The following is a 27,053-nucleotide window of genomic DNA, read 5'->3' on the forward strand; positions in this document are numbered from 1 at the left end:
ATGGATCCAACAGGCTGTGGGTTTGCATATCTAGCTACCAAATTCCCCCGTCTTTCAGCTGCAAAAATAAAGGAAGGTGTATTTGTGGGCCCACAAATCAGGGAGCTGCAGAAAGATGCAAATTTTGAAGCATTTTTAACTGATAAAGAAAAAACCGAATGGGACTGTTTGAAGATGTTGTCGGAAAACTTCCTCGGAAGAAGAGCTACTAACTACAAAGCAATGGTGAAGGATGTGATCAAAGCATATCAGGATTTGGGGTGCAATATGTCATTGATGGTACATGTGATGGACTCTCATCTGGACTACCTCACAGAGTTGTAGTGACGTATCGGATGAACATGGGGAAAGATTCCATAAAGACATTTCTACCATAGAAAGGCGCTATGAAAGGAAGTGGGTACCTTCTGTGTTAGCAGATTATTGCTGGAATATCATTCGAGATAAGAAAGATTCATAATACGAGAGAAAAAAGTGATGTGCATTACAAGGCAGTGGCTCATTGTTTGTCAATTTTCTGTAATTTCTCATGTCAAATAAATGCTTCAAAGTGTATACACAAAGGTTATTGTGTTATATGTTAGATCCCACCCTCCATTAATGTGTTGAACTTATAACATCATAAAGATGTGCATTTGTTTGTCGAATTTCACCACACGTTTGCTGCACTATATCAGAAACTGAAATAAGAAATAAAATTGCGATTACTCATAAACTATCCCTGACAGAAAAGAAAGAAAAACAGTTTTCAATTCAGCACTCAAAATACAACTAGGATCACAATATTTTTATCAGAAATAGAAAAAAAGTTTTTTTTTTTATTTGTAGAACAGTGTTATTGTTCGAGCATAGCAGTACCAAGGAAGCCGTCGGGAGTCATGCACATAAATACAGTAAGGAACATCCTCTGTGTCTTAGCCTTAACCTGTGATATGTACACACGCCAACAACCAAGTAATTTGTCAAGGATTTCTGTAAAATGCAGATAGAAGGCTTTTTGTACGTCCAGAAAAAGTGACCATTGATAATTCTGTAACGGGACTTTTTTGATGCGATTTTAATTAGTGCATCTGCTATAAAAACAGCTACTCTTTTTGGATTATACCGGATAGGGCAAGCTAACTGTACGTCGAAAACGGGGTGCACAAGACTGTGAAGACAACCTAAAGGGACTAGGGAACGAAACCTTGTTGAAAGTAAGAGGACGCTCACAATATCAACAAGAAAAGTAAAAATGCCTTAAAAATTTTTTTCGTATCATAGTGTCTAACCATTTTATTATCGAACGTGGTGACCAAGAAACGTGCAAATCTCGCGACTCGAGTACATGATATCGTGTCGTAGATTAGCTTTCTTTGTGCTGCCAAAAACACAAATGGGTTTTCTATTCCTCTTCTGATGGACAGAGCTGCGCCTGTGAAGAATTTGGCGGTTCATAACTCATCAAGTAAAAATTTCTGGTACTAACTACATTCGGACTACGGGAATATTTTCCAGGTCTCAGTAAGGCCATTGCCATGATTGTCGTTCCTCCAAATAGACTTTTTTTGAGAAAATAGTTCATGACGTCCACTCAAAGATGGTTACTCTTGTTTTCAGTGACGTGATCTACATTTGCTAATGGACGCGACAGATTATTGTTCAGCTGCTGTGGACAGCTAATCCCAGATCACGTAAGAAAAGTGATCTGGGTAGCTAATGACGAATTGACGAATGCAGATGCCGAGACTCAGAAATGTCTGCCTGCGTGCTGGGCAATTTGGCACACCAGGTGTAATACGCTGATGCCACTTATACTATCATTCAGTTTTTCGATTATAACGCCCGCTTTCAGTGTGTTAAACTATGTATGTCGTTTGCGCCCGTTTGATATTACAAAAAATAGACTTGCATAATGTTCATGGAACGTCCCAATTAATACTCAATTATTTGATAAAAGGGATACCATAAATGACAAAAGCCCCACAACATTCTCAATCCACTGTAATGCGGTAGCAACAGGTTTGTATTCCACGAAGTATAGTCTCGATTAGCAAACTAAGAGCTTACAGTGTTCTCATAAAACTGTCAGAACTACTACTTGATGCATGCTTAGATAGTCTGATCGTCAAACAAATTCTGTAATACGAATTGTTTATGAAAACGGAGCATTATAATAAGGTATATACGCAGCTAAGCAGCTTCTCGGTGGGATCTGGTCAATTACAGCAGAAAGGGGTAATTTCTGGGCTAACATGTCGAAATAACACACAAAAAGAAGTATTGCCAATGTTTGGCCACAGAATGATAAATATCACAGAGTAGTTCATATATACAAAATTACATCACAAGACAACAGAAGACTGTAATGTCGGAGTACACTTAAACATGCTAGATTTTTTTCGTTGAAAACGAAAAAAAAAAAAATTTTTCGTTACTTATTACTAAAACTTTCAAGAGCTCGGAAAGGACGTCAGTGTTGTTACTGTTGATGTAGTCTTCGGTCTGATGACTAGACTCGTAAATACTTTCATTGTAAGACTCTTCAGCTGTCCAAACGAACATCTACATCTGATAATTTCATTTTTGTACTATCGTTGAGAATGTCAGATGAACTATTCTGACCGTGAACATCAAGGATATTACTTGAAATAATTTCAGTGAGATAACGCTTTTATTTGACACTTTGTCTCTCAGCATTTCCAGATGTCCAATATATCCAGTTGATAAATTCATTCGGCAAGAGTAGCGGAGAATCCACGAGGCTCCGTGGTGGTCCTAATCGACACTTGTCTCTTTCTGCTTTAAAGTTAAGAGCAAGTCTTAATGAGCATCAAATCATAGGGGCAATGCATTTCTTCGCTATTATAGAAGAACGCTCCTATGTTCTAGTTAACGTGTCCATGTTATTTATACACTAGTCAACATACTACACATGTACATAAATCCGATAATACATATATCCCGTTTTTTCATACAAGCAGGAAAATAGCTGTGATGTAAAATGGAGTGGCATATGGAGTTGTTGCTGTGATAGATCTGTACGCTGGCTCAATCTTTCGACGTCCGTCGTCCGGTATATCCTGTAGACTGCATGCTACTCTGTTTGTCGAAATTACGTCACTAAGTAACGGCAGTTTCATATGGTACCAGACTATGTCGATGTCTATGATGAAAGAACATTGGTAGCGGTATGACTCAGCTAAGTTCTCTGCTGTCTTCCAGCAACAAGTGGCCGTTTCAACAAACCGCTGAGAGTATATAGTCGGTGTCCCAGTTAAAGTTGTTACACATTCTAATCTCAACGGCGTCTGATGAAATAAGCTGAGTCAGCCACTGTCTAACAAAAACAGCATCGCTACCCGTGTTCTTCCGTAACAGACATCGACCTAATCTCTGGTAGAACCTATCAAAGACATCGACCTAATCTCTGGTAGAACCTGAAGTTCCGGGACTTCGTGACGTGTCCATGCAAAGTAGCACTCGGTTTATTGGTAGCTCCTAATAATGACAATGGAGGAAATCGTCGAAAGCTTGAGACTACATGCAAATCTGACGCGGCACAAATTGTGTGCAGTAATTATTGAAGAATATCACCGCGAAAAACTACGTTGCCACACTTAAAAAGCTGTTCCAATCCTAATAGCGTCCATGTTAGAGAGAGAGAGAGAGAGAGAGAGAGAGAGACCGCGTTACTGCCTCTTAGGTGAATGAGTCTAGTCGAGGCCGCTGGAGATTTGCACCTACGAAAAGTATCCACAAAGGATTAAATAGGGTCGTGGTACGCCTACCAGAGTTCCTCACAGACGAACGATACATGAATCTGCTGGCACATCATGGAAGTCTGTTCTTCTACAGTACCCCGTTGGTAACGTTTGTATTCAGTATGATAATCCTCCGACCCGTTGCTAAAACCGCTGACAGAGGAGACCCGACGTCCATCTGGTGCAGCACATCTACGTTGCTGTCGAGCGAGACGCACGCGCTGTGACCATTCGGATCTACACTGGTGTCCAAAATTAAAGAAACAAACGGAAATTTTGCAAGACTGGTTTTTTTGCCACAAAACAGTATAAACAGCTGATAGTATAGAAGAAAGAATACAAAGAATTTAGAACGTAAACAACTGCAAGACGCATGACGGTAGACAAAAATGTTCTTCGTTTTTTCCAACTTAACGGATTTGCACACTCATCCCGACAACTGGTTAATGTTTTCAGTTTGGGTGCGACCTCCTCTGGTAGCAATACAGGCCTGACAAAGATGGGGCATGCTGTGAACGATGTCATCAGTAACGCCCATTCTTCCTGCAGAGCTGCTCGCAGTCTTGGAGAGTGATTGGTGGATGCCGACGTGGTGGAAGCCATCTTCCTAGTGCATACCAAACATGCTGTATGGGATTCAAATCGGGAGAGAGAGAGCAGGCAACGCCATGCGTGCAATATCTTCCGTTTCCATGAAAACATCAACCACCCGTGCTTTATAAGGTCGAGCATTATCGTCCACCAATACTAAGTCTGGGCCCACAGCACATCGCAACAGCCGCAAATAGTGTCCCAAAATCTCGTCACGATACCTGACAGCAGTTAAACCTTGCCGATTTACCCGTACAGTTTCATGAATAGGGGTTAGAGTGGTAAATAGAATCTCCATCCACGCCATTAGGGATCCTCCTATATATCAGTCTTTTTCTACAATGCCCCGAAATCGTGTTCCGCGTTCCCTCCAGATGCGAATCCATCGAGAATCACTCTCCAGACTAAATCGGGACTTACCTGTGAAAACGACATTGGCCCACTGTTCGACTGCCCAGGTGGCATGTTGACGACTTCACTCTAGACGTTCCCGTTTGTGAAGACGCGACAGAGGTGGACATAGAGCAGGTCTCTGACGATAAAGGCCATTCTGCCGAAGCCTTCTGCACACCGTTTGCCTCGATACAACACGTTCAGTGGATGCTGCTAGCTCACGTGCCAGTTGTCGTGGAGTACTAAGGCGGTACTGTCGTGCCCCTACAGTCAAATAACGGTCCTCTTTTCTGATATCACACGTGGTCGGCTCTGCCGTGGTCTTCGGGATACAGTTTCGGTCTCTATCAACTGTTGCCACATTCGGGAAACAACAGAACGATTCACATTAAGCCATCGGTTCACATCAGTTTGCGGCTTTCCTGCTTTCGTTCTTCCTATTGCCCTCCACCACAGTGTGTCTGGTAGGCATCTTCTCTGTGCCATACTGCACCGTCTGTGACTGTGTACACAGCGATTGTGGATGTGGGACTATCCGGCAAATACTACCCCGTTTGATAGGTGCCCTGACGTCATCGGTGGCACGGTTGTCCGTTGACTGGAATGCCATCTTCCGTGCAAAACAAGATCGTACGGACGTCTAGTTGACAGTTTGTATGATTATATTGTGAAATAGACACAGGACGGGGAAATAACAGTTTGTTCCTTTAGTTTGGACGCCAGTGTATATATCGCCCAGCGCTTCCACTGTCGTTCCCGTCATCCAGGAGGAAGGGTGGTTCTGCATGCTACTAGTAGACTTGGGTAAGTACATTTTGTATCTTGCACATTACACTAGAAGATGAAATTATTGACCTGCTAGGAAACACAATGAGGCAACTGTGTTCTATGCTGTCATATTCCTACTAGTCCGTAGGTTCAGTCAATAGGTCGTTCAGATAAAGTTTCTGCTTGCATTCCGAAAGGGAGCTAACTCATCGCAACGTTTTTCCTGTTTACAAGATAGTACAACAGATGTCTCAGGACTAACGGTCCACTATTTCTCGTAATCGGTAGAGCTCATCATTTTCGAAAATAAGGCTTTTTAAGCAAACCAATAAGGAATAATTGAATGATGAAGCTTGAGCTGTCTGAAGTTTTTTAGTAAGTGTGTAAACATGTCTGTTTCACAATTCAAAATGAAAAGTTGGTACAGAACTAATAGGTTAACTTGAACTGTCAAAAACAAAACTTTTTTGTCTGAGTGGTTGTTTGGTACTTTGGGCCGATGTGATTACATCAAAATCATCTTCCTTGCACTGATGGGTTGAACACCACTTCAGTTTTGTGGACTCTGTTCAACCCTATTTATTTTGTACCACCTTTCGATTCGAAATTCTGAAGTTCAACGCATATCCTACAGTTATCAGGAAACTTCATGTTGTTTACCACACAATTCGTCCTTAACTGGAAAAAAATAAATTTTACCGGAAACGGGTCCACCATGCTGGTTTCGATAAAAAGTGCTGGTACTTCAGGTTTGGAACAACCTGTAGAATCATCGCAGTTTATGTGATCGTAATTTCGCCTCAACACAGTGTTTAGGTAGTGGAACACACGAAAGGCGCTTCTATGAAATTAATGTTTAAACATGAACAGTGGATAAACATTTGCTCACCTGTCCACCTTGAGCAGTTCTTTCAGAAGATGTAGCTGTCGGCATCTGACCCCCTGTTGCAGACACAGGTCCTGTCTCAATGTTGATTGTCCCTTCCATTGGCACAGCATCTGGATTGAAGCTCTGAAGCAGACACGTGCGTGTCACAGTTACGGAAGATAATGCTCAAAATAAAGCAGTCGTTATAATGAAATCCTCCAACAAGCAATACTAGTGGCCGTCATCCTACAACTAGGAGCCAAATAACTCTCGCCAAAGAAGATATTTACACCTATCGCTTCGATACTGCTAAACTTCTAACAGTTTGCTATGCAAAAGTGTCTGTATCTGACAAATATCAGCCTAACTTCACTCATAACCACCCCTCAAGAGAACGTAATATACTACGTTTTAATTCAAAACAACTAGAAACTAACAGTGCCCCTGACTAGTAAATAAATATCCAGTTAGAAATATCTCCACAGAACCAGATAGCTTATGTAATCAATTGCTTCCACACCTTGGCAGCAACAGTAAAATAGTTTCCCTAAAAATTTTAGTATGACATGTCAAGATGATGATTTCCATCCCAGTGGTTGTGTGTGTGTGTGTGTGTGTGTGTGTGTGTGTGTGTGTGTGTGTGTGGGAGGGGGGGAGAGAGAGAGAGAGAGAGAGAGAGAGAGAGAGCAGTGGAGTACCACCAGTTCGAAAACAAGTTGCACTGCTGTTAGATTTCCCTTCCCCTCTCCTTTATGACGCCATGCAACATTTCCAGACTCCCCCCCCTCTGTCACACCTTTCCTCTCCCCCTTCCCCAGAATTCTCCTGACTCTTCCTTTCCCCCTCTGCTGTCCGTGTGTGCTTAGGTGTTTTATTTAAACACTAGCTTAGAGCGTTTGGGTAGTAATTACAACAAAAATAATTTTATGAACATACATTAGGCCTACTGAAAAATTGATGTATTAAAGAGCCATTTCTTTTTCTATGCAATTCTAACAAAAATGATTTGTCGTGGCAACTCTTAAATAGATTTCTTTGATTTAGTTCACAAATTGCGACACCGACTAAACTTTTCGCACTAATTAAGGCTGTAGAAACATGGCCTTTCTGAATGTAATTCTAGCTTCGAAATTGTCTTAATAGTGACGTATTTTAAAAACCCTTTCCTTCCGTCTTTCACCCCTTAGGTGTGGAATTTCGAAAAATACCTTTGTAAATGATATCTATACTATAAGATAAACCCCCTCTCCAAAATTCAAGTTTCTGTCCTTAGTGGTTTGGGCTGGGTGGTGATGAGTCAGTGAATGGTCGACTGCGGTTTATTGGGAGAATATTAGGAAAGAGTGGTTCATCTACAAAGGAGAATGCATATATGACGCACTTGTAACCTATTCGTGAGTACTGCTCGAGTGTTGGCTTCCATACCAGGGCAGACTGAAGGAAGACATTGAAGCAGTTCTGAGTTATGCTGCTAGATTTGTTAACGGTAGGTTCGAACAACATGCCAGTGTTACAGAGATGCTTCGGGAATTCAAATGGAAATCCCTGGAGTGAAGGCAATGCTCTTTTCAAGAAACACTATTGAGAAAATTTAGAGAACCAGCATTTTAAGCTGACTGCCGAACGATTCTACTGCCACCAACCTACATTGCACATAAGGACCATGAAGATAAGGTACGAGAAATTAGGGCTCATATAGAGGTAGGTAGATAGTCGTTTTTCCCACACTCTATTTGGGAGTGGAACAAGAACTGAAATTACTAGCAGTGGTACGGGGTACCCTCTGCCACGCATTGTACGATGGCTTGCAGGGTGTCTATGTAGATGTTGCAAATTACTGTTTTTGTCGTGCAGACTATTAGTAGCAGACCAGCTTCGGACTGTGTGTTGCAGGGAATACATTCCAGAACTGTTTGAACAGATCTGCATATTCCCTGAAGTTGGAGATATTAATTTCCAGCCAAACAGACATCATATGCTCATATTCTGCATCTGTGATGGCACCACATGTAAATTTCCTGAGAAAGAAGATATATCAGGTATTGCAGTTTCGAAGAGCCTCTCTGCCAAATACAGATATTTGCAAAGGAAAATTCCTTTCTTAGTAATGAGCTGGAACATAGCATCATCGGGATGTGCAGTGAGGAGAGATGCATATCATACTGATGTAGCTTGAGCAAGTTTGTGAAGCAGTGGCTGCATAAAGCGTAACTAATCCAGAAAGTGCAGCATTATATGCTTGGTAGAACACTAACAACCAAGCGCTCGACAGTGAAGTGAGTATTGTTCATTCTCAAAATGTGGAAAAACATGATTACAAGGATATGTGTTCAAGTTGCATTCATTGTGAGCCATGCTGCAACACTTAACTGTTATATAACAGTGATTCATACAAAGTTTTTCTTTGTATTTGCTAATAGCATTTCACAAAAATGACACTGGACAGATTTATCATACTTTGATTGAATTTCTGTGTTGTAGTTAGAGGAACAATGGTGCCATAGATCTCATCAACATGCTCTGCAGGTGTTAGAAGCTAAGAGTCTGGCAGTTTTGCTGGATTGTCCCCATTATAAGATTTAAAATAACTATTGTTTGAGTCATATGAACATACAACCTTATATGCTGCAGTAAGTGGTATGTGCCTTTCTGTGAGGGTTGTATGTGAGGCAGTTGGATCACCTTCACAGCCCTCCACATGAATGAGAACACATTCAAAGTTTGCATTCACTACAAATGCTACTCGCTCCTTGTGCAAGAAGAACCCGTCATGTTTTAATCAGGCTCCTCCTTATTCTTTTCTGCTTCAGGGCACATTTAGCTGCTGACAATGATAACTGAATGTATGATTCTGACCCTCTTGGGTTTTCGTTAGTGGACAATGAGTGGCATTCATAACTTGCCAAAAATTTATTCCAGCATCAAATTTAAGTTTGACATGCATTGTTTTGTCAATAAATGCAGCAATATGTTGTCTCATGCCACTGCCTATTTATGAATGTACTTACCTACCTTTATCCGCTAAAATTATTTTCGTATTCCTTACTGAGTGAGCCTTTTAATTGTACTGTCGGGGAATTGTTTTTCGTATGTGCTTTAGTCGTAGTCTTGGACGTTTTGTTTGTCTTTATCGACCATCATTCAGTTGTCATGTTTTATCTCTATCAATTTTTGCACATTATTTCTAACAGAGCATGTTTTGCAGATGCTTCCACTAACAAACGACGATTTTCCATAGCATATTGGTTGAGATGAAAGCTGAAGAGTAACGCTTTCTGCAAATGATGTTTGATAGGTACAAAAACCCAACGTATTCAATGCACTAAACAGTTAAGTTCTTTTCACTCCACACAGAAGTCGCATACAGATCGGAATGCGTAATGCTTTTACTCTTAAACAGCTCTCGTTTCCCTTTCTGCTATTCTGTGCTACTACAACTACTGCCTTGTCTTTGTCAATAGCGAAAGTAATTCAAGCTCCCAATACTTACTGCACATAGATATATTATAAACTTTTCCATATAGCTGGATATATGAACATGCTCAATTAGGAATGTAGTTCTGTGCCTATATCTGGCACTGTGAGGTCATACGTATTAGTATGTGTTGATGAATAGCATACATCAAATTACTGGCTAATGTCCTCTTCTGCCAGTTGTATCTTCTGATGTGCAAACTCTGGCAAATTCTTCCATAGCGAATCATGTCCACAGCTCGTGGTCTGGTGGCTACCATTGCTGCCTCTGGATCATGGGGTTCAATTCACAGGTGGGATGGTGATTTTCTCTGCCCGGGGACTGGGTGTTTGTGTTGTCCTCATCTTTTTATCATCATCATCATCATCATCATCATCATCATCATCATTCGTGACGGTGGATAAATTGGACAGAGTAAAGAAATTGGAAGGTGTAAAAAATTGGGGCTTTGTATGGGCGCTGATGACTGCACAGTTGAGCGCCCAAGAAAACCAAACATCATAGCGAATCATAAAAGCTATTTACTTCTGGCAGCCAACTGATGCATTCATCAATAGCATGTTGGACTGCATAGCTCACATACAGCGCACTATTATGTACCCGAGTGCTCCATTTCATCAAGATGCCTCAGGGTCACATCACATATATACCGAACTCATTATTACACATGCAACATTGACAACTGTAAAACGTATGGCCACCCTCCGATGTGCTGTTCTGCTTTACAGCTCAGGTATCTGTTTGGGGGAAAAATCAGATGTGTTCTGGGTGTGATTCTTCTTTTCAGTTCAGCTTTACTCATGAAACAGTTGTAGATCATCCAAAATTGTCTCGGAGATGGCAGGACCTGGCTGCGGGATGCCTGTCGTCCCCCACTCAGCAGGAACAGTTGCTGCTAACGCCCACTTCTGCAGTGCCCACAGCTCGTGGATTCTGCGAATCCTACTCTTGGCCCATACGTGCACTGTACAGCTGCTGCCTGCGCCTGCAGGTGCATATGTCACAACCTGCAGTGGAGAGGTGGTAGTGGGAAGTGCTGAACAAGTCAAAACTAACAGAGAGCATGTTCAAACCAGACTTTAGAGAGGTGGTGGTGGTGGTGGTGGTGGTGGTGGTGGTGGTGGTGGTGGTGAAAAAGTCATAATCTACAGGGAGCATGTTCAAACCAGGCAATTCGCATCCACAACTGGCTGTTCTGCTCACTCGGAACACGTGCACAACCATTTCTTGTAATGTACGCATTGGGGGTGCATGCTGCTCTAACGTTCATGTGGAAATTTTTTACAGATTAATTGTAATATAAAAGGGTGCACAGATATATTACTCCAAAATAGTTTAAGTAGAACATCTGAACACACACAGACAGGGGAGAGAGTAGATGGGAGTGGGCAGTTGCGAGGGGAGGGGGTTTAAGTAGGGTGTGGCCAAGGGTGTGACCTTCAGGATGTAGAAGAGGTGGTGATCTTGAAGGGAGAGGGGATATCTGGCAATGCTGCTTGACATTACAGGGGGGAGAGGGAGGCTAATCTGACAACAATGCAGTCTGTTGTTGAACGCCACTGTTAAATAAAATACTTATATTGAACTGCAGTGTTTGCATATAGTTATCCTTGTATACCCCCACATTTTATGCCAGTGGTCTTGTATTTATGAAAGGCATATAAACAACGAGGCTGTATTATATAGTATGTTCCTGTATAGAGACTTTTGTTTAGTGTTGAGTGTTCCCATGAGAGAACAGTATCTTCAGATCAAGAGGGGCTGATATATTTTGTAATATAATGTATCAAAGGCTGTAGCAAAAAGTCCCAGAGGAAATCTCAATAATTAACAGGCTACTTTCAAGATATGGTATGGTAAGAAAAGAGATCCTGTCTTACCGTCACGACTTCAGGAATTGAGAAGTCACCGAAATAGACCGGGATTACGTCTTCTCCGAAGTTAAGAGAGGCACATTTAATCTTCACCAAAGGCACCGCCTCAAGTTGTGAAAAAAAGTGTGCCGTTTGAGCATCACTTGCTGTCACTGCCCCTCTTGTAGGTGTTGGCTGCACAGGCTGAAGCAGGTAGACAGAAAAGTGAAGAAGCAAATAACGCTCAGAATACGTTGTTTGTGGTATTTTTGTCTGACGCTTAAACGAGATGTGTATAGTCCATCCAACAGAGATGTTCATATGATTAGTGAAGTTCAGGTCACACTGGTTAGATATCAGGCACAGTATACAATTTGTGAAGGTAAGTTAAACGAGAGCTTTTAATTTCTAAAGAAAAAGAAGTTGAAGTGTCCTGCTATTATTCTGTTGGTTAGGATTCCTGTTACAAATTGTGTAAAGGAAGTCTTACAGATGGTAGAGAAAAAGGTCCAAACACCACTGAGCCAGCAGTTGCATTTAAGGCAAACAAAGCAGCCTGTTCCCACAGGGGCTCATGGTTCTTTCGTGAGTTCGTGCGTGGCACACACGGGGTCCGAGCTATTGCAGCTCATTCTTCAGTCCCTAACTGCTTTTATTCCTCCCTGCCCCCTCCCTCTCTATCCCCACTCCTTCCCCATTGCTACCTCCTTCCCCTCTCTTGGTGTTCTGCTTTATGTAGACCTGGCTATTCCTCTGGTTTCCTGTACTGGTTGCAATTTTGTTCCTTTTGCCGGTTCTTTCACTCTTTTGGCATTTCGGTCCCTACTTGAGGTTTGACCTCCATTTCAAAATTTCCTGTTTTTAGTGTGAGCCATATGGGCAAGAACTCCCTCCCTAGCATCTACAGTGTGGATTCCTCTCCCCTCTCCCTTCCCCACTGTAACCCCCTTCTACCCTGCTAGGTCACCAGTATCTGTAGCCAGTCTGTGTGGTGGGGCTGTTATGTACCCATAGGGCTGAGCCCCCTGACAACACAGGGATCACACTACTGATATCTGAGTTGTTCCCTCCCCATGTATGCCAAGGAGTAGTTGCTTGTGTTCTTGGAGCATCGGAACTTCCGGCATTGGCCACCGTGCCCGACAGCCTTTGCTGTGGCTGGGTGGCGCCCCAGAGTCCCTGGTTGGAGTGGGTGGTATCAGGGTGGATGCTTGGCACATGAAGCGTATCAAGCTGCAATAATCTGGCCGTTCTCCCATGGCCGTCTCTCTGAATGGTAAAGGATCCTTAAATGCTGTCTTGACCTGGCAGCATTCCATTCCCTGGCTACCCCATGGGAGGAGAGCTAGGCTCGCTGTCTTGGGCTGAAACCTTTCCCCTGTTACCTCATCTGTACTAGGACGGATGGGGACACATTTACTGCCACAAAGCCATTGTTTTTCGTGGAAAATATCGAGGACAAGTCTGGTGAAGTGGAGCCTATTAGTAAGATGCGGTCGGGCTCCCTGTTGATCAAAGCTTCTTCTGCCACCCAATTCACAGCTCTTCGTGCCTGTGATCGTCTTAGCAACGTCCCGGTGTCTATCACTCCTCAGAAATCTCTGAATAAGGTCCAGGGAATCATTTTTCATAGGGACCTCACCCTTCAAACTGATGAACTCCAGGCTAATCTGGAGTGGCCTGGTGTTCATATTCTTCGACGTGTGCAGAAGGGTCGCAAAGACAACCACACTGGCGCCTTCATCCTGGCTTTCGAGGGGGATACCCTCCCAGAGAAGGTCAAGGTTATGTGCTACAGATGTGACGTGAAGCTGTACATCCTTCCACCTATGCGGTGCTTTCGGTGTTTGCGTTTTGGGCATATGTCTTCCCGCTGTATGGCGGACCCTTTGTGTGGTGACTGTGGCCACCCCATCCATGGGGGAACCCCTTGTGTTCTGCCTCCTGTGTATTTTAATTGTGCTGACAGCCAGTCCTCTTGCTCACCGGATTGCCCGGCTTACAAGAGAGAAAGAAGATACAGGAATATAAGTCCCTGGATCGCCTGTCTTACAATGAGGTTCGCCAAAAGTATGAGAGACTCCATGTGCTGACACTATCTTCAACTTTTGCCTCAGTTACTTCCTTTCCTCCTCCTCCTCCTCCTCCTCCTACTCCCTCATCCTTACCCCAGCGCCACCCCACTCTCCCCTCCCATTTCCACGACCTCCTGTCAGGGAGTCGCCCCCCCCCCCCCCACCCCGGACAAAGAAGTGCCCCCCTTCTTCAGCATATGCCGGTGATCGCGCACCCTCCAGAGAACCCTCTCCCCGGCGTCTCTCAGGCGAGAAGACTAACACCACTTGGCCACGAGGTGCACTATCTGTGGGCCGCAAGGTCGCCCACTCTCTTTTGGTTCCCGATCTTGCAGACGCCTGTACTCCCCTTTTGTCCTGTCCTCCTCCACCTCAGAAAGAGAAAGAGATAAAGAAACATAAGTCCCAAGAGAAGGTGTCTCCGGTGCTCCCGGAGGTGCCAACTCCCCTCTCGCAACCTGAGTCTGACATCTTATTTACGGATGTCGCCCCCATCCTTGTTGGTGAGAACTACTGACCAAGTGACCTGACCTCCTCCTCAGCTCCTTCATGCCTACCTTGGACTCACGCCACACGATCATCCAGTGGAACTGCACCGGCTACTATTGTCACCTACTGGCAATGCAACGTCTTGTCTCCCCTTATTCTGTGTTCTGTCTTGTTCTCCAAGAAACACATTTCCGTGACTACCACTCTCCAATTTACATACTTATCAGGCATTCTGTTGGAACCATGCTGACCCTGGGATAGCATCTGGTGGGGTCTACACTTAAGTTCACTTCGATGTCCTTAGTGATTGGATCCCCCTACATACCACCTTAGAAGTGATAGCGGTTAGGGTGCAAACGACTCCGGCAATCACCATTTGCAATGTCTACCTCCCTTCAGCTAGGCCACTTGCTTACGTTGCACTATCTATCTTACTTCAGCAACTCCCGCCCTAGTTTCTCCTCCTTAGTTATTTCAATGCCCACCATCCACTGTGGGGGAGTGCTACATCAACGACTCGGGTATCCTAATCGACCAACTTATCATGGACTTCGATTTGTGTCTCCTCAACAATGGTTCCCCTACCCACTTCACTTCTGCTCATGCCACCTTCTGTGCTATCGATCTCGCGATCTCCTCCCCCGCCCTCGTGGCTTCCCTACATTGGTCATCCCATGACGACCTTTGTGACAGTGACCATTTCCCAGTGACATTATCATTTCCTTGCTGCCACCAGGCAGACAGGACCTCACGTTGGGCATTCCGCAGGGCCAATTGGCCTTTCTACGTGTCTGCTGTCCACTTTGACACCTCCCTCTTGAATTCCATTGATGTAGTTGTGCAAGGCATCTCTGCCACTCTTCTTCATGCTGCTGGCACTTCTGTCCCCCTATCCCCAGGGCCACCTCGTCATCGACCTGTACCGTGGTGGACCAAAGACGTCGCAGTCGCTGCAGTGATTTAAGCGACATCCCTCCCAGACCAACCTCCTCACCTTTACCCAACCTCCTCACCTTTACGCATCTTCGTGCTAAGGCTCGTTACATTATTAAGCGGAGTAAAAAGGAATGCTGGGAACGCTATGTTTCCTCCCTGGGGACATTTGCCTCTTTATCACAGGTTTGGTCGAAGGCCTGTAGCGTTCTAGGCCACCAGCAACAGTCAACTGTCCAGGGTCTGAACATCCAAGGAGCTCTGTGCACTGATCCATTGGTCCTTGCAGAACACCTTGCGACACACTTTGTGATGGCATCATCATCCGCTTCCTATCCTCCTGCCTTTCTCCAGCAGAAACGCAGAGTTGAGCAGACCCCCTTCATTTCATCCTGCTCCACGTTGAGCCCTACAATGCTCCTTTCACTGAATGGGAATTGGTGCAGGCTGTTAGCTCTTCACGACAGACAGCCACAGGGCCAGACAACATTCACAATCAGATGATTCAACACTTAGACTTTCCCCAGAGGCAACAGCTCCTCACGGTCTTCAATTACATCTGGCTCACGGGTGCTTTTCCATCACAAAGACAGTATAGTTATCCCCATCCTTAAGCCCAGGAAAATACCAACGTCACTCGACAGCTGCCACTCCATTACCCTTACAATTGTGTTTTGTAAACTGCTTGAAAGCATGGTCAACTCCAGATTATGTTGGGTACTCGAATCTCGGTGCCTTTTGTCACTATATCAGTGTGGCTTCTGGGCAGGGCGATCTCCGACTAACCGTTTACTCCGATTGGAATCGGCCATCTGACAGGCTTTTACTCACCACCGGCACCTTGTCACAGTGTTCTTTGACCTACATAAGGTGTATGACATGGCTTGGCGCCATCACATTTTAGTTACCCTCCATGACTGGGAGGGCTTACCGGCTCTTCTGGGTTCGAGTTGGCACTTCACTCAGCACCCCTCAGATTCAAGAGAATGGTATCCCACAGGGTTCTGTGCTAAGTGTCACGATCTTCCTTATTGCCATAAATGGGCTTGTGACATCTGTTGGGCCTCTGGTTACCCCAGCGTGAGCCACTGCCCATGGCTTCCAGTTTTCCTCAACCATAACGCGGGTTATGCATTTTTGTCATCGACCCACAGTACACCCTGATCCAGAGCTTTATTTAGGCAACCAGATCCTTGATGTTGCAACGCAGTCCCGCTTCTTGACCCTTATTTTTGATAACAAGCTGACATGGCTGTCCCACAGTCGACACCTAAAGACTACATGCTTGTGGAAGCTTAATGCTCTCCGCCTCCTGGCCCACACATCTTGGGGTGCAGACCGTTCTACTCTTCTCCATCTTTACTGTGCTCTGGTTTTGTCCAGACTCGATTATGATAGTCAGGTTTATGGCTCAGCCGCTCGTTCCACTTTGAAATTCCTTGACCCTATCCATCATTGTGGGGTAAATCTAGCTATTGGTGCCTTTCGTACTAGTCCTGTTGATAGTCTCCTCACAGAAGCAGGGATTCCCCCGCTACACATCCGACGGAGCCAAATCCTCGTTTCTTATGCAGTCGCCAATCGCTAATTCCCTGACCATACCTGTGCTCTTCAACAGTGAGGGATGTCTTCCTCCTAACACCCACCCACGGGTGGGATTTCCAGCTGGTATGCGTCTCGCTACCCTCTGCTGGGATCTCCATCTGCACTCACTGGACTGTGCCCTATGTCTTTCCTCCCGTACCCCCCCTTGGATGGTGCCTAGACCACAGATTAGGACCGCTCTCTTCCAGGGTCCCAAGGCTGTTGCTCCTATGGTTTACCAGCATCGTGTATGTGCCATCCTTTCAGAGTTCCAAGGTGCCACCATCCTTTACACTGATGGTTCTAAGACTACTGATAAGGTGGGTTATGCTTTGAAATCTCGTACCAGCTTCGAGCACCATTTGTTGCCAGGATCATGTAGTGTATTTACAGCAGAGCTTCTAGCCCTTTACAGGGCCCTCCTTTTTGTTTCTCAGACTTCCCTCCATAGTGTTTTAATTTGTTCAGATCCCATGAGCAGCCTTCAGGCTATTGATCGATGCTACTCTCGTCACCCCTTGGTCTCTGCCATCCATGACCTTGCCCTTTAGCATGCCGCCTGTTCAGTCGTCTTCCTCTGGGTCCCAAGTCATGTGGGAATCCCAGGAAATGAACTGGCTGACTGTTTGGCTAGAGAAGCGGATACTTACCCCCTTTTCCTTTCACGATTCCAGCTGCAGATATGCAGATCTATGTCAAATCTCTCTTTGCCCAACAGTGGAATGCCATCTGGAACGCTACTGCTCATAGTAATAAACTCCGCACAATCAGGGAGTCTACTGCAGTTTAGGGCACTTCTTTCCACCCCTCTCAGAAGGAGTCAACTGTTTTATGTCGTTTACGCATTGGCCATACCCAGCTCACCCATTGTTTCCTCCTACATAACAACCCACCCCCGCAATGTGGTTGTGGCACCAGACTGACGATATTTCTTATATTAGTGGCATGTCCCCTTCTTTCGACCCTTCGTGCTAAGTATAGTGTTCCTGCTTCCTTAAATTTAATATTAGCGGACGATCCACGGATGGTAGACCTGGTCCTTGGTTTCCTCCGTGAAAGTGGTTTTTATTTCCAGATATAAGGTTCTCCTTTCGTCTTGGCGCAGGGGTTGGTTGGTTGTGATTGGGACTCCTTTTGCAGTCTTCACAGTCTGTGACCCCATGTACGCCTCCCACTCCCCTTTTTCCAGTTTTTAGATTTGGTCTCACCTTTTATGCTTACACTGTGTGTGTTTAATGTTCATTCTTTTATAATTTGACTCCTCTGACTGAATCTGTTCACTTTTAACAGACTCTCTTTCTTATGTGACCCCCTCTGGAATCTGGGACTGGTGACCTCGCCGTTTGGTCCTATAATCTATTAATCAGTCAATCTATCAAAGCAGCCTCTGTTTTGGATTTTGAATAATGAAGTTAGTAGAAGTTACTAAAATAACGTGGTACGAGGCATTTTTGTCACAGCAATGAGTTTTGGTTTGAGATAAAATATAGCAAATTATGTGAGTTTAGTGCATATTTGATTGTGACTCCAGAGAAATACAGAATAGACTCAGTGGGGATGAAGCAAATGAAGAAGCAACGACATGGAATAATATGAGTGAAAACCGTTTAAAAATACTTAACTTCCTGCAAAGTAATGAATATATTGTGACAGATGAAATTATGCCCCACACCAGTGTTTGTACCTTGATTTATTGCTTATTGTGAGCAGTCACCTTAACTATCAAATATCTGAGTTCGACTTGAGACTGGATTCAAACTTTTAATGTCCCAAGTCTTCTTTTATTTTAGTCGTGATTTCCGCTCACTACTTATGGGCCGTTCACAGTGTTACTTATTTACATACAGGGTGTCCCATTTAACTTGATCACCCTAAATAACTGTTCGTCCAGATGCAAATTACAAAATGTTTGAAGCAAATGTTCTTTAGCCGTCGGGGGGACATCAATCAGCATGATTGTCTTCATTGTAGCTTTGTTTTTTACAAAGATATGAACAGCGGTATGATTTTTTTTAAATGGCACCCTGTTTTTTTATTCGGTACTTCATTTCCTCTCCTAAAGACCTATTCGAAAATGTCTCACAGTGTACCATTCACTGAAACACAACTTTATTAATTACATAACACAACATTGACGTTGACGCTCCCAGCGCTTAGTGCAGGTACTCGGGATAATGGAACACATCCACGGGCTGACGTTGACAGAGGACAAATGTAAACAGAGGTAGAACGCGCACCCGTCATCCTGTCAACGATCGTCAATTGAAGAGTTGTGTGAGTAGAATGTACACCAATGAAGAGAAGGTAGAAATGCTACACATCTAGTGCATATGACAGAAATTGCAATACTGTTTTCTTATCTACGGGTACATTTAGTACAGTAGTTTAGTCCTTTTAAATACTGTTGCGTAGAGTAGGCATACCTCCTATAAACTGAATCGACATAACTTTTCTTTTATTGTTGTTGCTGAAGGTAGGGGAAATGTTACGCAGGCAGCGGAACTGTACAGAGAGCGATATCCTGACAAGAACCCACCTTCCCGACGGATGTTTTCTCGTCTTGTTGCGACGCTTCAGGAAACGGGAAGTTTCAATCCACGATAACGCAATCGTCGTAGCACTCGCACAGACGAAGCTGCCGAAGTTACTGTTCTCGCTTCCGTCCCCCCCCCCCCCCCCCCCCCCCGCGATATTTCTGCCTGTCGTAAGACGCGACTAAAAGGAGTCTCAAACGTTTCGGCCCTTATGTGATGGTCCCCTCTTGGGTTTGACCACCATATTTCAAAAGTATTCCAAAGAGCGAGCCAACTGGGGAAGGGCGCCTTACTTGATGCATTGTGTCCATCGTGCGTTGAGACCTTTAGCCAGCTTATTTGTCATTGCATTGCAGTCTACATCTACATCTACATCATTACTCTGCAATTCACAATTAAGTGCTTGGCAGAGGGTTCATCGAACCACAATCATACTATCTCCCTACCATTCCACTCCAGAACAGCTCGCGGGAAAAACGAACACCTAAACCTTTCTGTTCGAGCTCTGATTTCTCTTATTTTATTTTGATGATCATTCCTACCTATGTAGGTTGGGCTCAACAAAATATTTTCGCATTCGGAAGAGAAAGTTGGTGACTGAAATTTCGTAAATAGATCTCGCCGCGACGAAAAACGTCTTTGCTTTAATGACTTCCATCCCAACTCGCGTATCATATCTGCTACACTCTCTCCCCTATTACGTGATAATACAAAACGAGCTGCCCTTTTTTGCACCCTTTCGATGTCTTCCGTCAATCCCACCTGGTAAGGATCCCACACCGCGCAGCAATATTCTAACAGAGGACGAGTGTAGAGTAAGCTGTCTCTTTAGTAGACTTGTTGCATCTTCTAAGTGTCCTGCCAATGAAACGCAACCTTTGGCTCGCCTTTCCCACAATATTATCTATGTGGCCTTTCCAACTGAAGTTGTTCGCAATTTTTACACCCAGGTACTTAGTTGAATGGACAGCCTTGAGAATTGTACTATTTATCGAGTAATCGAATTCCAACGGATTTCTTTTGGAACTCATGTGGATCACCTCACACTTTTCGTTATTTAGCGTCAACTGCCACCTGCCACACCATACAGTAATCTTTTCTAAATCGCTTTGCAACTGATACTGGTCTTCGGATGACCTTACTAGACGGTAAATTACAGCATCCTCTGCGAACAACCTAAGAGAACTGCTCAGATTGTCACCCAGGTCATTTATACAGATCAGGAACAGCAGAGGTCCCAGGACGCTTCCCTGGGGAACACCTGATATCACTTCAGTTTTACTCGATGATTTGCCGTCTATTACTACGAACTGCGACCTTTCTGACAGGAAATCACGAATCCAGTCGCACAACTGAGACGATACCCCATAGACCCGCAGCTTGATTAGAAGTCGCTTGTGAGGAACGGTGTCAAAAGCTTTCCGGAAATCTAGAAATACGGAATCAACTTGAGATCCCCTGTCGATAGCGGCCATTACTTCGTGCGAATAAAGAGCTAGCTGCGTTGCACAAGAACGATGTTTTCTGAAACCATGTTGATTACGTATCAATAGATCGTTCCCTTCGAGGTGATTCATAATGTTTGAATACAGTATGTGCTCCAAAACCCTACTGCAAACCGACGTCAATGATATAGGTCTGTAGTTCGATGGATTACTCCTACTACCCTTCTTAAACACTGGTCCGACCTGCGCAATTTTCCAATCTGTAGATACAGATCCATCGGTGAGCGAGCGGTTGTATATGATTGCTAAGTAGGGATCTATTGTAACAGCGTAATCTGAAAGGAACCTAATCGTTATACAATCTGGACCTGAAGCGATTTGAGTTGCTTCGCAACCCCTATCTACTTCTAAGAAACTCATGGTAGCAGCTGTTCGTGTTTCAAATTCTGGAATATTCCATTCGTCTTCCCTGGTGAAAGAATTTCAGAAAACTGCGTTCAATAACTCCGCTTTAGCGGCACAGTCGTCGGTAACAGTACCATCGGCACTGCGCAGCGAAGGTATTGACTGCGTCTTGCCGCTTGTGTACTTTACATACGACCAGAATTTCTTCGGATTTTCTACCAAATTTCGAGACAATGTTTCGTTGTGGAATCTATTAAAGGCATCTCCCATTGAAGTCCGTGCCAAATTTCGCGCTTCTGTAAATTTTAGCCAATCTTCGGGATTTCGCGTTCTTCTGAACTTTGCATGCTTTTTCCGTTGCCTCTGCAACAGCGTTCGGACCTCTTTTGTGTGCCATGGGGGATCAGTTCCATCTCTTAGCAATTTATGAGGTATGAACTGCTCAATTGCTGTTGCAGTCCTGCTCACTCTCCATCTCTTGGGCGAGGATACATTGCTGGGTGGGATTTCCGCCACGCACTCTGCAGTGTCGCTTTCTGCGCTGACGACTACCATGGACCACTTGCCACCTAATATCCAGCATGGTAGCCAGTCCATTGTGGTGGGGCCACCATGTACCCTGTTGGTTGTTGTAGCCCCCTGACAACACAGGGATGGCTCTACTGATGCCTGTGCCATTAACTCCCCACGTATGCCAAGGAGTAGATCCCTATCTCCCTGGGGCATCGGGACTTCCGGCAATGGCCATCCTGCCAGGTGGCCCTTGCTGTGCCTGGGTGGCGCCCGTGGGGAGGGCCCTTGGTCGGAGTAGGTTGCATCAGGGTGGATGACACGCAATGAAGTGTGGCACATCTTCTCTTGCTGGTGGCCAACCACCAGCAGCCGGCCAGTGTGGCCGATGGTTCTAGACGCTTCAGTCTGGAACTGCGCGACCGCTATGGTTGCACATTCGAATCCTGCCTCGGGTATGGATGTGTGTGATGTCCTTAGGTTAGTTACGTTTAAGTAGTTCTACGTCTAGGGGACTGATGACCTCAGATGTTAAGTCCTATAGTGCTCAGAGCCATTTTTGAGCCAGCTACCAGCAGTCTCTAAGCATTCGAGGGCTCACTTTAATGCAAATGTGTGACCCCAAATCGTTCCCCTCCCTGGCCACACCATGGGAGGAACAAAAGGCTATGAATGACAGTGAGACGTATTCGCCCCAGTATCTAGCCTGTACAATAGCTGATGGGGAATACTTTATGTCCATGAAGCCTCAGTCCTTTGTAGAGCATTTAGAGGACAAGTTCGGGCACTTGGAGGGCTTGTCAAAAATACAGTGTGGGTCAGTCTGGATAAAAACAGCACCCTCTGCCCAGTCACAGGCATTACGCGCTTGTAAGGAGCTGGGGAATGTTTCTGTTACTATCACGCTCCATAAAAGCTTAAATATGGTACAGGACATTATCTTCCACAGGGAACGTCTTTTACAGTCCGATGACGAGCTGCGCACCAACTTAGAGCAACGAGGTGTCCATTTCGTCCAGCGCGTCCACCGGGGTCTGAGGGATAATCAGTTTGCCACCAGTACCTTTATCTTGGCCTTCGAGGGTGACACATTACCCGAGAAGGTGAAGGTGATGGTCTACCGCTGTGATATCAAGCCATATATCCCTCCCCTGATGTGGTGCTTAAAGTGTTGGAAGTTCGGCCATATGTCTTCCTGCTGTGCTTCCAGCCTCATATGTCACTATTGTGGTCGTCCAACCCATCCCGATACTCCATGTGCCCCACCTCCCATATATGTCAACTGTGGAGAGCACCATTCTCCTTGCTCGCCAGACTGTTAAGATTATACAGAAGGAACGGAAAATAATGGAATACAAGACCCTGGACTGACTGACCTACACTGAGGCGGAAATCGTAATGGCTTCATCCCGTGCGCATGACGTCATCTTATGTCGCCACTGTCACTCCTGTTACAGCTCCATCCATTGCGCCACATACAGTGAGCTCTCAGAGCTGAAGGAGCACACGTGCCCCCTTGATGGTGGGGGGCACTTACCTCCCTGTTGCTCCCGCACCACCTACCTCAGGAGCAGCACCCTCCCCCCCCCCCCCCCCCCCCGAATCATCGGGGACACAAGTCCCCGCTTCTAAGCTCGAGAAGCGTAAGTCTTCTTCGGCTTCTCTCGCTAGGAAGGGATCCATTGGGTCACTCCCTTCCCACCTTCCTACAAGTGGCAAACCAGAGACCCCCCCACCCCCCCAGGGGCTGAAGAAGCCCCAGGTAGCTGGTCGTAGGGCTTCATGGTCCTGTTCAGTCCTGGAGACTGAATCAAAGAAGCCCTCCCAGCAAGGACAACCGAAGGAACAGACAGAGAAATCGAAATCGAAGACCCCTAAGGCCAAAAGGAAATTGTGGTGGCACCCACTCCACCACTCCCTACAAGCTCTGCGTCTGAGGATGCAGTAGAGACTCTGGCTCGCAGGTCCCTCAGACATGATGGATGTTGCTCCCGTCGGTACTCGGTCGGTGGCAGCAGGTGACCCAGCGACGTAATCTGCCTCCTCAGACCCTTCATGCCTTTCTCGGCCATGGACAATATCATCCTCCAGTGGAACTGCAGCGGTTTTTTCCACCTTCTTGCTGAGCTCTGACAACTTCTCAGCCTTCACCCTTTCCTCTGCATTGCTCTTCAGGAAACTTGGTTTCCGGTGATGCAAACCCCCGCCCTCCATGGCTATCGGGGTTATTATAAGAATCGGGCAGTTCATGGAGGGTATCTGGCGGCGTCTGCATCTACGTCCTTCACTCTCTTTACAGAGAGTCTGTCGCTCTACAAACACCTTTAGAGGCTGTCGCTGTTCATGTGTGGACGCCTCAGGCTGTTACTGTCGGCAGTCTCTATCTTCCGCCAAATGGCGATGTCCTGCAGCATGTCATGGCTGCGCTGATAGCCCAATTGCCGCCACCTTTTCTGTTACTGGGCGACTTCAACGCCGATAAGCCTCTGTGGAGTGGGGTAGTGGCAACAGGCCAAGGCAGCATCATTAAGCAAGTATTGGCACTCTCGACCTTTCTCTTTTAAATACTGGTGCCTTCACACATTTCAGTGCGGCACATGGCACATACTCACCATAGACTTTTCGTTCTGCAGCCCTAGCCTATTACCATCTGTCCAGCGGAGTGTGCATGACGACTTGTGTGGTAGTGACCACTTTCTGTCACTGCCACAGCGTCACTCTTCTGGGCGCCCCTGCAGATGGGCTATGAATATGGCTGACTGGGACTTGTTCACCTCCATTGCCACTATTGAGCTTCTTTCCAATGACACCATTGATGTGGTGGTTCACTCGGTAACCACCGGCATCGTTACTGCTGCAGAATCTGCCATTCCCTGTTTTTCTGGGTCCACTCGGCAGAGGACAGTGCCTTGGTGGTCGCCCGAGATCGCTGAGGCGATTAGAGATCACTGGCGGACACTCCAGTGTCACAAGCGACATCACTCATTGGCACACCTCATTGCCTTTAAATGGCTCTGTGCGCGAGGCCGCCGTCTCATACGCCAGTGCAAGCATGAGTGCTGGGAAAGGTATGTCTCCATCATTGGCCTCCGTACCTCTCCACAGCAGGTTTGGGCCAAGATTAGGCGACTCTATTGCTATCAGACCCCCGTCAACGTACCTGCACTTTCACTGAACGGAGCAGTCTGTACTGACTTCGACACAGTTGCAAACTGCTTAGCGGAGCATTTTGCTCAGAGTTCCGCTTCTGCGAATTACCCACTGGCCTTCCGCTCCCTGAATGAGCGGTTGGAACGTCAGGGCCTTTCATTTCACATGCGCCACCCTGAATCATACAGTTTTCCGTTCAGTGAGTGGGAATTCCAAAGTGCCCTAGCCGCTTGCCCTGTTACAGCTCCCGGGCCTGATGGCATCCACTGTCAGATGCTCAAACACCTCTCGGTGGACTGCCAGCGACGCCTCCTAGACGTTTTCAACCGTGTCTTGGTTGAGGGTGAGTTCCCGTTGCAATGGCGGGAAAGCATCGTAATCCCCGTGTTGAAACCTGGGAAGAACCCACTGGAAGTGGACAGCTACCGCCCCATTAGCCTCACCAACGTTCTTTGCAAGATGCTCGAATGCATGATGAGCCGGAGGTTGAGTTGGCTACTTGAGTCTCGGGGCCTACCTGGCTCTGTCTCAGTGTGGGTTCAGTAAGGGCCGCTCTGCCGCCGATAATCTGGTGTGCCTGGAGTCTGCCATCCGTACGGCCTTTGCCCGCCATCAGTATCTGGTCGCCGTCTTTTTTGACATGCTGAAGGTATACGATGAGTCACACCAGCTGGGGTGCCGCTCGGCCTTCTACGGCTGTACCAGGTGTTAATTTAGTCCCGTCTATATTATGGCAGCACCTTCCGCATTGCAGTTGCTTTGACCCCATCCTTCACAGCGGGATCTGACTCGCCACTGGAGCTTTCCGGACAAGCCCTGTCAACAGCATACTTGTGGAAGCAGGTGTCCCCCCATTGCAGTTCTGGCGCCAACGATTACTGGCCACTTATGCTACACATGTTTGTAGCTTGCCCAGGCATCCCAATTATCATCTCCTGTTCCCTCAGTCAGTCGTCCATCTTCTGGAACGGCGGCCCTGGTCAGGATGTACGGTCGCGGTTCGTGTCAGAGCTCTCCTCTCTGGGCTTGAGGTTTTCCCCCTTCCACCTCTTTTCCGGGCCCCTCTGCGTATACCCCCGTGGTGTGTGCCCCGCCCATGCCTTCAGCTCGATTTGGCACAGGGCCCCGAAGGACATAGTCCCTCCTGAGGCCCTCTGCCGCCGCTTTCTTTCAATCCTTGCCGCGTTTCAAGACCCTGATGTCTATACTGACGGTTCGATGGTTGCTGATCGTGTCGGTTATGCTCTTACTCTAGGGGATCACTATGAACAATACTTCTTGCCGGCTGGCTGCAGTGTTTCCAGTGCCGAGCTGGTCGCCATCTCTCGCGCCCTAGAGTATATCCGCACCTGTGCAGGTGAGTCCTTCGTTATCTGTAGTGACTCCCTGAGCAGTTTACGAGCCATCGACCAGTGTTTCCCTCACTCTCTTCTGGTGATGGCTATCCAGGAGTTCCTCCATACTCTTGCCCGTTGTGGCCGCTCTGTGGTCTTTGTGTGGACCCCGGGTCATGTCGGCACCCGGGAAATTAACGTGTTGACACTCTAGCCAAACAGGCTGTCGGTGCACGAGCCTTGGAGATTGGCCTTTCAGAGAATGACCTCAGGTCAGTTTTGTGGCAGAAGAGTGGCTCACCCTTCCTTCACCCAACAAACTTTGGGGCATCAAGGAGGCCACCGGTGTGTGGCGCTCCTCCTTGCGAGTCTCTCGCAAGGACTCCATTGTTCTCTGCTGGCTGCGCATTGGCCACACCTGGATAAGACACAGCTATTTATTGCGCTGCGAGGTCCCACCTTTATGTCGCTGCGGGTCAGCTTTGACGGTGGTCCACATCTTGTTGGACTGCCGGCTTTTAACTGTGCTCACGCAGACATTTGCGCTGCCTGATACGCTTCCTGCACTTTTATCAGATGACGTTGCAATGGCAGATTTAGTTTTGAGTTTTATTCCTTGCAGGGAGGGTTTTTATCGCTTGGTCTAAGTGTTTCTCCTTTTTTGTGTTGAGTCTGGCCTTTAGCCTACGATTTTAGACTAGGGTTTTTAGTGCGTTTCTTGGTGGTTGGCTTTTCCATTTTTGTTTCTATGGTCGGCCAATCACTGTCACACTCGGTGTGATTTTAATTTCTTTTGTCTGGTTTCTGTCTGCGTCTTTCTTGCTTTCTTGGCCTGTGTCGTCTCTTGTCATCTCCATTGTTTGTTCTTATTCTTTGTGGGTATTTCAGGTTCGTGGAAAAAGG

At 46.0% G+C, this 27,053-nt stretch overlaps 2 protein-coding genes across 2 annotated transcripts in view; one reads left to right on the plus strand and one right to left on the minus strand.

Annotated features, from left to right (window-relative positions):
- The window catches only part of LOC124721967 (polyhomeotic-proximal chromatin protein), a 286,137-nt gene that overhangs the window by 15,712 nt on the left and 243,372 nt on the right, over positions 1–27,053 (plus strand). The gene's annotated exons all lie outside the window — the stretch shown is intronic.
- Positions 10,918–27,053, minus strand: part of LOC124722751 (uncharacterized protein DDB_G0286299-like) — a 64,341-nt gene continuing 48,205 nt past the window's right edge. Inside the window, exon 13 of the mRNA XM_047247891.1 lies at positions 10,918–10,983. Coding sequence (XP_047103847.1) covers positions 10,918–10,983 — 66 coding nt within the window. The remainder of the gene's footprint in view (positions 10,984–27,053) is intronic.

This window comes from Schistocerca piceifrons, chromosome X, assembly GCF_021461385.2.
Source record: "Schistocerca piceifrons isolate TAMUIC-IGC-003096 chromosome X, iqSchPice1.1, whole genome shotgun sequence".
Taxonomy (NCBI): Eukaryota; Metazoa; Arthropoda; class Insecta; order Orthoptera; family Acrididae; genus Schistocerca; species Schistocerca piceifrons.